Raw genomic sequence first — 12,344 nt, forward strand, 5'->3', positions numbered from 1 at the left:
TCATGTCTGCTAGATCTAAACATAGAATTCTGTTTGCTAACTTATATATACTATGTCAACTTTCCAAGGCCATAAACCTAAAGCATATGCAGTGTTTTAGCATCACTTATGTCTACTAGATGTGTAAATAGGAATCTGTCTGCTAACTTATATTACTGTGTTAAATCATTGGTGGGAAAGGTAATAAGATCCTTTACTTAATTTACCAATACCATGTTCAATGTTGAAATACTCCATTACAAGTAGAAGTCCTTCATTCAAAATCCTACTTAAGTAAAAGTAAAGACGTAGCTAAATATACTTAAAGTATCAAAAGCAAAACTTCACTGTTTTCGAGCAGCTGATCGAGGTGACTACTGTTAATTTTAGATTAGTCCAGTGTTTTCCAGGGTTCTATTGATTCATGGAAACTAACTACAGCAAATAGGATTTTTTGATATGACTCATCTTTTTCAAATGTAAAAAAGAACAACAAGAGGGAAACAAATGTACTGCATATAAGCCTGTATTTCCAAGACAACCCCCCCTGTGTGTGTGTGTGTGTGCGCGCGCGTGCGTGCTTGTGTGCATGTGTGTGTGTGTGTGTGTGTGTGTGTGTGTGTGTGTGTGCCCTGCTCCATTGGTTTCTAAAGAAAAGACTGGTTAAGTTAGTCTCAGTGGCCACTCCTCACTGAAACCCATTTCATTCAAGAATGGAAGACGGGCTGGTGTTGTATTTCAGAAAACAACAGTACTGTCAGAGGAGGAAACACTTCAACTGCTCAAGGCAAAGTGTGCATCTTTCAGGTTTAAATTTATTTGACTCATTTTATATTAGATTTGATTTTATTATTTTAAAGTTTAGCTTATGTTTTGCTGTTATTTAAGGTATTAATGGGAATCTTTGAATCAGTTAAATATACCACATAGCAACTCTTACCATTCTTTTGTATATAATCTTAAAACTTGGCTAAAAAGCAACCAAACCTGCCATCAGTCACTGCATGGTTGCCTTGACTGCTCTCATTTGCTTGGCTTTTTGTCTGTTTTTCAGATTGCATCCATTGTTGTCTTCTGTAATGTAATGTGATTTTATGTTTTTTTATGTTAAGAATGTTTTATTACAAAATATTTTTACCAATTATGTGAAAGGTCTTAATGGCTTTCTTGTTGGTTACTATCTAGAGTCAAAGCGACATTGTAGTTTAACATAGAAAATACGGAAATAAGTTGTGATCTAAAGCACTCTAGCCTTATATATGGGGTATTTCCCCAGACATACGTTTGATAGCATTGTCAATAGAATATCATGTTCCAACTGTGAGTCCTGATTGTCAGATTGACATTGTTTTGTATTAATTGCCTGCATTTTACATGTCCTACTTTGCACAATGCTTGCCTTACTCTAAGCTCTTTATCTTGTTCAGCTATTCGTGTTTTGCTTTCTCCGTTTCTAATTTTACAAGTTTACATGCATTTTATTGTTGTTTTAATTACTAATTTAACATCCGGCCAAGGGACAACAGTTGAAAATTAGACTTTTGGCTAACAATGGCACATTTGATCAATGTGCATTGTCCCTGAAAAAACAAAAAAACAAACAAAAAACAACTAAATATAAATAAAAGAGTTGAAAAATCTAAAATCTAAACCTGGTGAGGTAATAAACACTTGTTAGAAACGTGGTTTTGACATGTCCAGATCACAATTTTTTTAATATGGCTCCATAATCAAAATAGCCAATCCTACTAACTTTCGTGATATCCTGGCTTTTCCTCTACTGCCACCAGAGAGTACTGAAAAGTATCTCTGTGTACAGTACTTGAAATGGCCTTACAACAGCTTCATGTCATCTACTGCATGGCACACTGACATACACTAATTCAATTCTTACTAAAGGTTGAAATGGACCAAAGACAAAACTCACAGGTGAAACTGAATGTGATGGCTCTTGGGACCAGACCAGGACATACTCAACCCAAACGTCAGGAGAGGGACCAGTGGGGCAGTAAGATTGAGTTCATCCTGGCAGTGGCCGGACACATTGTTGGTCTGGGAAACGTCTGGAGGTTTCCATTCCTTTGCTACAAAAATGGAGGAGGTACATCTTTGTTGTTGTGGCCAGGTGTACATCATGTACAAAATATTGTGTGGTAGTCTGCCTTGGCAGGTATTAAGTGTGTGTTTAGTTAATAATTAGCTGGTAGGACAACATTTTGCAAATGCTGCAATGAAAGACATCCTAAAACTCTGTCAGTATTGTTATAAAGTGACTATGACTGTACTATGATACACCTGTTTCTTCTCGTCGCCTATATAGTTTTTTACAAGTCATTATTGAGTGTGCACAAATTTATGCCATTTTATCAATATTTTAACAAGATATTTCTTTTTTTATTTTAAAGGGGTTTTCTTCATACCTTATGTTTTGTTTTTGTTTACCTGTGGTATCCCACTCTTCTTCTTGGAGACATCTTTGGGCCAGTACACCAGTCAGGGTGGAATAACATGTTGGAGGAAAATCTGCCCTCTTTTTGAAGGTGAGTCTTCATAGTGCCAGTTTTTTTATAAATAAGAAAATTCTGTGTAACTGCTAATAAATGTTGTTGCATAAGCGCAGTAATACACTAATAAAAGCACTAATGAACAGACCATCAGGGGATCAGATATATTATAGGCTATTGTAATTCATTCCCATGCATGTTGCTCAGAGTCTTGTGCCAACAGCACAAGGGTCTCTCTCTCCCTTTCCCCTTGCGCTGTGAGCAGCAGGCAACCAACAGAGCCACTAAGCTTTATGCAAATGAGCATATTGACGCATCTGGCGACTTTTAGCAACTTTTGGAGCTAGTGCTAGCTACTTTTATTGGAAAAGAGTTGGCAACATTGCATCACACTAGCACGGGTATATGCACACACCAACTTCATGCAGTTACCTTTATGAGTACTAGTCATTCATTTTATCCAGATGCCATTATATAGCGAAGATTCTATGATAATTACCGTGCCGTTTTCCTTGCAAAGCCCTGTGAGATGACATACTGTGATTCAAGGCTCTAGCTAGCTATATAAACTTGAATTAGCTGCAGCCGTGAGCTATGCTTAGCAAAAGGCCAAACTACTGGCTGGTCTGCCACATTTACGTTACCTGCGTTTTCAGCCGCTGGACCTCGTAGAAGGCTGCTGCCATCCAAACAAAGAGACGCCGGAGGCTGTGTGAGAAAAATAATCAAGGCAAAGGAGCCAAAAGTTCGTGCTAGGCTAAAGGCTAACAACAGCAGACTGTTTTCGCAAGAAATGTCTGCTCCCTGGACAATAAACTGGACTACATTTTATCACAATTTCACTCATCGTACAGCATATAGATTGATCCCAATAAAGTCTCCTATCTAATAGATTAGCCTTAAATTAGCTGCAGCCCTGAGCCTTTGGCTTGGTGCATTGCATCTGCACAGAACGCTGAAATGACCTGTGATTGGCCAAAGTCTCCCGTTACGGGCTAGATTTGCAGAAATCTAACCATAACCCCAACCATTTCTCTCAGACCACTTGAATTAAAATATGCTAAAAGATTATTATGGAATCTTTGCCAACAACAACAATATTGATTTTCATGGTATTACAATATGACATCTCTATCTCTCTACAGGCTTAGGTTATGGAAGCCAAGTGGTTGTTTTGTACACTGGGGTGTATTACATCGTTATACTGGCTTGGACGTTTCTCTACCTGTTTTCATCCTTCAGGTCTGAGCTTCCATGGGCCAGTTGTAACAACAGCTGGAACACAGGTTCCAAGACTTTATTTTTCAACTATGACACATAGGCTACAACTGTGTGATGTGTTCACTTTGTTAATCAGTTTTCACAACCTTTTTTATTCTTTCATGTAAGATGGCTGCTTTGAGCATGGTCACAATCAAACATCCTCTCTGCACATGTATGGAAATGGCACGTCTTCGGTTGTAGAATTTTGGGAGTAAGTAACATTAATAAAAGCATCATATGAGAGCCGCAGTGTTTTTTGGTTCTATATGTTCCTCATTAAACATGTTTACAGGAGGAGAATCTTGGGCTTGTCAGGTGGCATTGAGAAAATTGGCAATGTGCGTTGGGACCTGGCCCTTTGTCTTCTTCTTGCCTGGATGTTGTGTTACTTCTGTGTCTGGAATGGAGTAAAGTCCACAGGAAAGGTAGCCTACAGTGCAATCTTAATGTTAATTTGTATTTCCTGTAAAGCCTGTTCTTAAAATAGTTGATCTCAAAAAGTAACACAAAAGCTGTTGGTTCTGTCTTAGGTGGTCTACTTCACTGCCACATTTCCGTATGTTATGCTGGTGGTGCTCCTTGTTCGTGGTCTTACATTACCAGGGGCCAAAGACGGAATCATGTTCTACCTCTACCCAGACCCATCCCGCCTCACTGATCCGGAGGTATGACTTTTCCCTAACCCTAACCAAGTGCTTTAAGTGCCTGAATATAACCATAGACAAGGGTCTGCAGCTATAGGCTAACAGCTCTGTGAGGCTGTACATTAGCACAGCGTGCTTCGAGCTGAACGCTAATAACAGCATGCTAACATGCTCATAGTGTCAATGCTTACATGCTCACGTTTAGCAAGTATGTGTTCCATGTTCAGTGTCTTAGTTTGGAATGTTAGCATGTTGGCAGGGATGAGGAGTCCCAGGTGGATTTTCAAAAATATGTTGTTGTTTTTAACCCAAAAATGAATTTTCAAAATATGCAAAACACAGTTCTGGTCCCATAAAAGATGTCAACTGAACAGAACTTAAATCAGGCTATGCCTATTTAACATAAAATATAAATACAGAGGGGAACATAGTCTAAAGGTGGATAAGACCATTTTTGAAACAAAGGGGTAACACACAGACAAACACTACTACCTAAACTACAAATAAACATTATGCAAATACTCTCAATATGACCATTTTGCGACTTGGCAAACACATACATCTCTACAAACTGAACATAAACTTATTCAAATCCCTCAGGTATGGATGGATGCTGGCAGCCAAATTTTCTACTCCTATGGAGTTTGCACAGGTGTTCTGACATCATTAGGAAGTTACAACAAGTACAGCAACAACTGCTACAGGTTTGTATTTCTTTCATCCGCACTAACTGTACTCAATTCATAATGTAAAATAGTTCGTACTGTAGTTTGGATTAGAGCCCAAGTTTACAAATGTTTCTATATATCCCCATACAGAGACTGTGTTTACCTGTGCCTGTTAAACAGTTTAACCAGCTTTGTAGCTGGCTTCGCCATCTTTTCTGTGCTTGGTTTTATGGCAAAGGAGCAAGGTGTGGATATATCAATGGTGGCTGAATCAGGTATGGAAGGTTTGTAATGTATGACAGTAACCCAGAGTGATACTGTTTAAATGTTTTAAGAAAAAAATGACAATTCCTTTCATGTACATTTTCAGGTCCAGGTTTGGCATTCATTGCTTATCCTCGTGCTGTGGCACTAATGCCACTTCCCCAGCTCTGGGCTATTTTCTTCTTCATTATGATCCTCTTCTTAGGATTAGATAGTGAGGTAGGACTACAAGTCTGTTTGGAAAGTAATAACTAGATTCAGACACAATTGCATTAAAGTGCTCATATTATGCTTTTTGGCTTTTTCCCTTTTCTTTATTGTGTTATACTGTATATCTTTTTTTGTGCACGTTATAGGTTTACAAAGTGAAAAAGCCCAAAGTCCACCCAAAAGGACTTACCATCTCCAACAGAAAACTGTTCACAAATTGCTCCAAACAGCTCTATTGTAGTCCAGCCTTTACTTCTGTGACAAACGCGCGTCCCTTTGTAACACACGTTATAACGCTCGCCTAGCTGCTAGCGTGGCACGCCCTCATACTCTGCTTCTGATTAGCTAGTTGTCCTTACCTAGGTACTGAGAATGTGCAACTCGGAACAAAGATGGAACAGAAGTGAGATGCCTCACTCTTTAGCTAAAACAGAGAGCTCAACACACACTCCTGAAAAGAGGAGCTGCAACAATGTGTAGTACAACACAAATATGGTGTTTTTTGAAAATTAAACCATGTAAACCTATTCTAGTACAACCTCTAAATACAATTATGAACCTGAAAATGAGCATAATATAAGCACTTTAATACAAAATAATTTCTTTTATCACCATAGTTTGTATTACAAGAGGCATTGGTCACAACCATCTCGGACATGTATCCAGACTTCTTTCAAAGCAATTGTCGCCGTAAACTCCTTCTTCTTGCCATTTCTGTTGGAAGTTTCTTTGCTGGCCTTATGATGGTCATGGAGGTGAGTAATGATATTGATTTCTTTAATCAACTAAGCCTCCATTTACAGTATATTTTAATCTGAATATATTTTCTGCTGAATATGGTAAATACTACCTTCCACAAGAGTGTGGATGATGCATTTTCACTGAAGGAGTCAGTTTCTTCTCCTTTGCAGGGAGGCCTTTATATCTTCCAGCTGTTTGACTACTACGCCTGCAGTGGGATGACACTCCTACTCTTTGCTGTTCTTGAGTCTGTCTGTATTGGATGGGTCTATGGTAAGGACTACTTGCAACCTGATACAATTTGAAGAAGCCACTGCTGGATCCCTTTGAGTGTATGGTCTCAATCACTAGTTTTAAGTCTTCTGCAACATTGAATGATGTTCATTTTTTGAATTATGGTCTCATTGATTTTAAAATCGGCGATAAAGCAGAGCGTGTTTTAGGGCGTGGCTATGATGTGATTGCCAGTGAAAGTGTGTAACGTAACGTAGAGTGTAAGCAGCTCCTCCCTCACTCCTCCCTCTCGTCTAAAATCGTCACATCCGCAACCAGGATGGTTGCGCCCGTAATGGCAAACTCGACGACGGATAGCAGATCTCCACAAACCAATGGGTGACGTCACACATGCGCTGTCCATTAATATACAGTCTATGGTTTCATTTCAAAATGTTCAGAACAAACTCAGCTTTCCGTATTGACAGACCGATGTGTAAAGAGATAATTTGGTGCTAAAGCTGAAACGTTGATGTTGGCTTTTTGAAAGTCCTCAAATCTCTTTTGAAAACAAACCTTAAATATGGCGCAAAATGGGAGAGCTTGTAGAATACGATGTGAGAACTTGCAGAACAAAAAATCTGAACTTGTATGTTAAAATTTGCACTTGTAAAAATTAAATTTGCACTTGTAAAAAATATTCACACACATGTGATCTGAATTTGAAGTCATACAAAGAAAAAAAACATGAGAGCTTGTAAAAAAAATCTGAACCTGTAAGTTGAAATTTGCACTTGTAGAAAATGTTCACACACCTGTATTCTGAATGTGAAGTCACAGAAAACATATTCACAAATGTGTAGATTGATATTTACATGAACACAATGACAGCTGCAAACGTATAATGCAACATTTACTCGTATACTTTTTTTTTTCCTCTGGCTCATTTTCCATCACAACCACAACTCAGTGATTACAACCTCTCGAATCTGTCACTGCAACTTCACATATGTGCTCTCTCGCATCACAAAGTGGCGAATCTGCGCGCCTCGACTTTTGCAACACTTTTCTTGCGATACATTTGGTGCAAAACTAATTTGTACCTGTGGACTTAGGCTGTGGAGCTCTGAGCTAACAGAACGGGAAAAGCAGGGTTTCTATCGCCAGATGAGGGACAACTCTGTCCGGCTTATTTATGTATCATGGAAGCTTGGTGGAATAGCATGCTAGCGTTAGCCAACTAACCAGCCAGCCCGCTTCTACATAAATACCTTTTAATTGTCTAAACACTTTTTAACAGTCAAACTGAAACACTGGCGGTGAGCTCCACGGCCTGTAGCCGCAGACGGACCGTCATTAGTGGGGCTCGACCACGTAACAACATTGCTTTTGCCAGAAAGCTTCACTGCCGACCTCGACCTGCAGTCGGAGCTACAGCGGGACACAGAGAGCCCCACATCCGGTAGCAGAGGCCCATCCCCCGGCCATGACCAGAGCTTGCTTTGCTGAGGTTGTGCATCCCTGCTAAGAATTGCACCCGCTTGGACAGAAACAATAATTTCTGCAGAATTCATTGCTGCCGAAAATTGCATCTAGGTAGCAAGGAAATGTTACTACAGAGTTATGTTATGTTATGAGTTTATGTAGCATGGAAGCTTGGTGGAATAGTCCCTCATCTGGCGATAGAAACCCTGCTTTTCCCGTTCTGTTAGCTCAGAGCTCCATAGCTTAAGTCCACAGGTACAAATTAGTTTTGCACAAAATGTATCGCAAGAAGTGTTGCAAAAGTCGAGGCGCGCAGATTCGCCACTTTGTGATGCGAGAGAGCACATATGTGAACAGTGACAGATTCGAGAGGTTGTAATCACTGAGTTGTGGTTGTGATGGAAAATGAGCCAGAGTAAAAAAAAAAGTATACGAGTAAATGTTGCATTATACGTTTGCAGCTGTCATTGTGTTCATGTAAATATCAATCTACACGTTTGTGAATATGTTTTCTGTGACTTCACATTCAGAATACAGGTGTGTGAACATTTTCTACAAGTGCAAATTTCAACTTACAGGTTCAGATTTTTTTTACAAGCTCTCATGTTTTTTTTCTTTGTATGACTTCAAATTCAGATCACATGTGTGTGAATATTTTTTACAAGTGCAAATTTAATTTTTACAAGTGCAAATTTTAACATACAAGTTCAGATTTTTTGTTCTGCAAGTTCTCACATCGTATTCTACAAGCTCTCCCATTTTGCACCATATTTACCTTCATACTTAACTTATGTTGTACGAATTGTTTCGGTGCTTAAAATGAGTTTACCAAAAGCCTTAGGTTATACATGATTAAAATAGTAAATAAATGTCTGAAGTGAAATTTTGTAATAACACTTTTCGAGTTTTGTCAAACATTGTTTGGACGCGCCATTGCGTCTTTCGTCCTCGGAGGGTTAAACCAGTGGTTCACACCTGAGGGGTCACAAGACAGTTAACAGGATAGGAAAGAAGAAAAAAAGATGAACATAGAACAGGCAAACATCACTGGTTTGGTTAACCTCTTCCTTGACATATGTAACCTGTGATGGCTCACAAGTAGACATTGCTTTATTTTAATGGGTTTTATTTTTAATCAAAGTTGAGATCCCAAAATTTCCTATCATAGCAACTATGTGAGGCTGAATTTTGAGGAGCTGTATACAAAATGATCCAACAATGGGAACACTTTTAATTTGATGGGAATACTCTTAGGTTTGAATATTTCACTTAATGACCATAACGCTAATGTAACACTACTTACTGTCTTCAGGTGCAGATCGTCAGTATGATAATATAAAGGACATGATTGGATATCGACCGTGGCCTTTTATGAAATATTGTTGGCAGTACTTCACACCAGCTATCTGTACTGTAAGTATTGGAGATGTAGGCATGCCTTGTAACTTTGTTCATGCTTAACAAGCAAGTGCATTTGACAGCTGCCAAAGGCTTCTGTCCTAAAGGTAGTCAGTACCATCAATGGTAACAGAACAGTACCATTGATGGGGTACTGTATTGCAACTCAACTAATTAAAATACACAATAGCCAATTGTGAATTTTCTTTTCTGTGTGTATTACAAATGAATAATCAGATCATTTTGAGGTTTTTTTATGGCTTGTCTTCTCTCTGCTTGTGTTTTCTTTTAGTGCACATTTCTCTTCTCTTTGGTCAAATATACTCCACTCAAATTCAACAACACTTATGAATACCCCTGGTGGGGCTATGCCATTGGAGGATTTTTCACTCTCTCTTCAACACTTATGGTTCCTTTGTGGATGCTGTATGCTGTAAGTGTCACTCCAGGAACACTGAGACAGGTACAGTCACATGTTGTTACTGTTACAAACAAAAGTAGATCAGACAATAGAGTGAGGATAGAAACTAAAAACCATGAAGGTATAAATTAGTTTCTGAATACCACAATGTTGGGTCTGTAACAGGATAATTGAGTATGTGTATTGATATTGTCAATTTACTTTCACTGCATTAAAAGAAGGGAATCTGGGAAAATGTGGAGATGAATGTCACTTCTTTTAACTGTATGTGGGAATATGTATTTTCTGAAAGTTTTCAGTTCAAATTCTACCAAACTATGGTTGCTAGTTGGTGCATATCCCCAAGTATGCAGATGTATATTATTTAAAACGTTTGTGGTTGGAAAAAAGTCTGAAAAAGCCCAAACCTTTGTGGTGTTTGCTGACATTTTCTTGTCTGGATTGGACTCTTTTTATGCAGTGTTTATGCATGCTGTGGGCTCTGCATTTATTTGAAAAAACAAACTGTATTGTAGTTGATTGAATTGTAGTTGATTGATTGAGTTGTATTGATGTTGAGCCTATGACTTGCCCATTACTTAAAGTTGGTGTTTATAAGGGCCAATCATGATTTCATGATGTTTCAGCAGATTTGTTATTTTACCACAGTTAACATACTGTAGACGTTAATGAACGGCAAACTGTTCTCTCTTTCTCCACACAGAGACTGAAAGTTCTGTGCACTCCAGCAAGTGACTTACCTACTGCAATGCTAAAGAAGACATTAAATACAGAAGCATTTCAGACTTTCACAGGCTTATACACACTGTGCACGACAGAAGGTCCCAATGACAAAGGCAAAAGAGCTCCGCGATCAACCATTATCTAAACTGCAAGAAAAAAGTACTGGAACAATAAGCCTGAGGAGTGCAGATCCCAAGCAGTTTTACTTGTCAGCCAAAACTGCCAAAAGTAGCAATTGTGATCAGATTTTTCAGGCTGTGAATGTAAATATACTGTACAGTGTAGACAATATACTGTGTATCTGATTTATGTTACAGATTATTTTAAAAATCACACTAGAATAATTTTGGAAGAATGCTTATTAGTCCCAACATCACACAAACACCTGCTTTTCTTTTCAACTGTTTTTACCTGTACAGAAGGTGCTTAATAACTAAGCTTCTTTAAAAAAGGAATAAATAAACCATGAGTACTTCATAGCAACAGTATGTTTCTTAGAATACACATCTTTCCCCAGACTTCTTGTTCTTTTCCACCCCAGGCACTCCATTTCAAAAGTGTAATTTGCCTAAAACCTATTATTTTACCTTCCCAAATATACCAAGTGATTTTTGTAAAGTATATTGTACTTTCTAAATAAATTACAGTATATCACAACTACTTTATGAAATATATGTTTTCACATTACTTTCTTTCTTACTCTGTAACATTATTACTGTAACTTGTAAGTAATACAAGCATCACAGCCATATCTAACACCTGTAATACAGGTCATCACCTGTTCCAAGGTTTGGCCTCTGGGAGGCGCTGCAGGTCTCTGTTAAAAAAACGACCTCCTTCAAAACTAATGAATTTCCTGCTGTAATAAGGTCTCCAACCTACCATATGGGCAATGTGTCACTTTAACATTTTATTCCTACCTGTGAATACTGAGAATATTGTCAAATTTGTTTTATGAGTTTAGCCCAAATGCAAAATTATACTGAAAACAAGTCTAACCAGCCCACCTTGTGTGGACTTTAAAGTAAGGGGCTGTGAAGTACTGAATGTGTGATGTGCAATTGAAGTAGTCTTGTGGATGTTGACAGTAGGTAATCTGTTGGCTGAACTTTCTCATTACACACAGATACAGGAGGACCTTGCATACATGAAGCTGTAGATGCAAATTCATACCAGCAGCTAAGGTGTAATTAAGAATTATTTAATGCCAATATTTATACATAGATTCTTTATAAATCCCCAGATAGGAGACTGGTTTGCTCACCCAGACAACATATTATCAGTACAACATAACATTCACAGACAAACTAACACAAATTCCAAGAGGACGTTAGTATTACACAGCCACTATGTTAAAAAAAAGCAATAGAGATACAATTAGTCAATTAATAGAGTGCCAATCCTGATCACCAAAACAAATCTAATCCCAAAAAATACATATCAAAGCTATATGTAAAAAAAAAAAACCTACAGAAAACATGCAAATATCCCATCCAATCCTGTGGAGAATCATTAATGGGTCATTTAACAGTGTGGTTTGAACTCTTCTCCTTTTTCTAAAGTAAAGGAGAAAAACGAATAATAGAACCAGTAAAAATAAATGTTACATGATATTCCTTTTTTTGTCAGTAATGCTGTTACCCCAACATACAACAACATCATACAACACCAGCATTTTTTTGCTGATATTGAACCAAGCTGAGCAGTATAACATGGACCACCAGAGGGCGCTTCAGCAGCAAATTTCTCAATCTGTGTTCTTCTATGGACCTGTGTTCTTCTTTCCCTGTGAAATGTCATCAAAGCCGGTCTACGGAAAGCCTTTCCACTC

At 38.2% G+C, this 12,344-nt stretch overlaps 1 protein-coding gene across 1 annotated transcript; it reads left to right on the forward strand.

Moving 5' to 3' along the window:
• Positions 1–682: 682 nt before the first annotated feature.
• LOC116041734 (sodium- and chloride-dependent GABA transporter 2-like) lies at positions 683–11,173 on the forward strand. Its single transcript, XM_031287780.2, has 15 exons — positions 683–786; positions 1,879–2,080; positions 2,385–2,519; positions 3,629–3,769; positions 3,873–3,957; positions 4,039–4,171; positions 4,277–4,411; positions 4,991–5,094; positions 5,209–5,333; positions 5,429–5,541; positions 6,150–6,287; positions 6,444–6,546; positions 9,284–9,384; positions 9,662–9,832; positions 10,494–11,173. The coding sequence occupies exons 2-15, from the start codon at positions 1,885–1,887 to the stop codon at positions 10,656–10,658; spliced, it is 1,845 nt and encodes a 614-aa protein (XP_031143640.1). The 5' UTR covers positions 683–786; positions 1,879–1,884; the 3' UTR covers positions 10,659–11,173.
• Positions 11,174–12,344: the final 1,171 nt, after the last annotated feature.

Source organism: Sander lucioperca, chromosome 6 (assembly GCF_008315115.2).
Source record: "Sander lucioperca isolate FBNREF2018 chromosome 6, SLUC_FBN_1.2, whole genome shotgun sequence".
In the NCBI taxonomy this organism is placed as follows: Eukaryota; Metazoa; Chordata; class Actinopteri; order Perciformes; family Percidae; genus Sander; species Sander lucioperca.

What these genes read in the sequence shown, in the direction of transcription:
- LOC116041734 (XM_031287780.2), top strand. Translation starts at nt 1,885, where the DNA reads ATGGACCAAAGACAAAACTCACAGGTGAAACTGAATGTGATGGCTCTT. An exon ending in TTGCTACAAAAATGGAGGAG is followed by an intron (nt 2,081 to 2,384) that starts GTACATCTTTGT and finishes TTTATTTTAAAG; the next exon opens with GGGTTTTCTTCATACCTTAT. An exon ending in CTCCAGGAACACTGAGACAG is followed by an intron (nt 9,833 to 10,493) that starts GTACAGTCACAT and finishes TTCTCCACACAG; the next exon opens with AGACTGAAAGTTCTGTGCAC.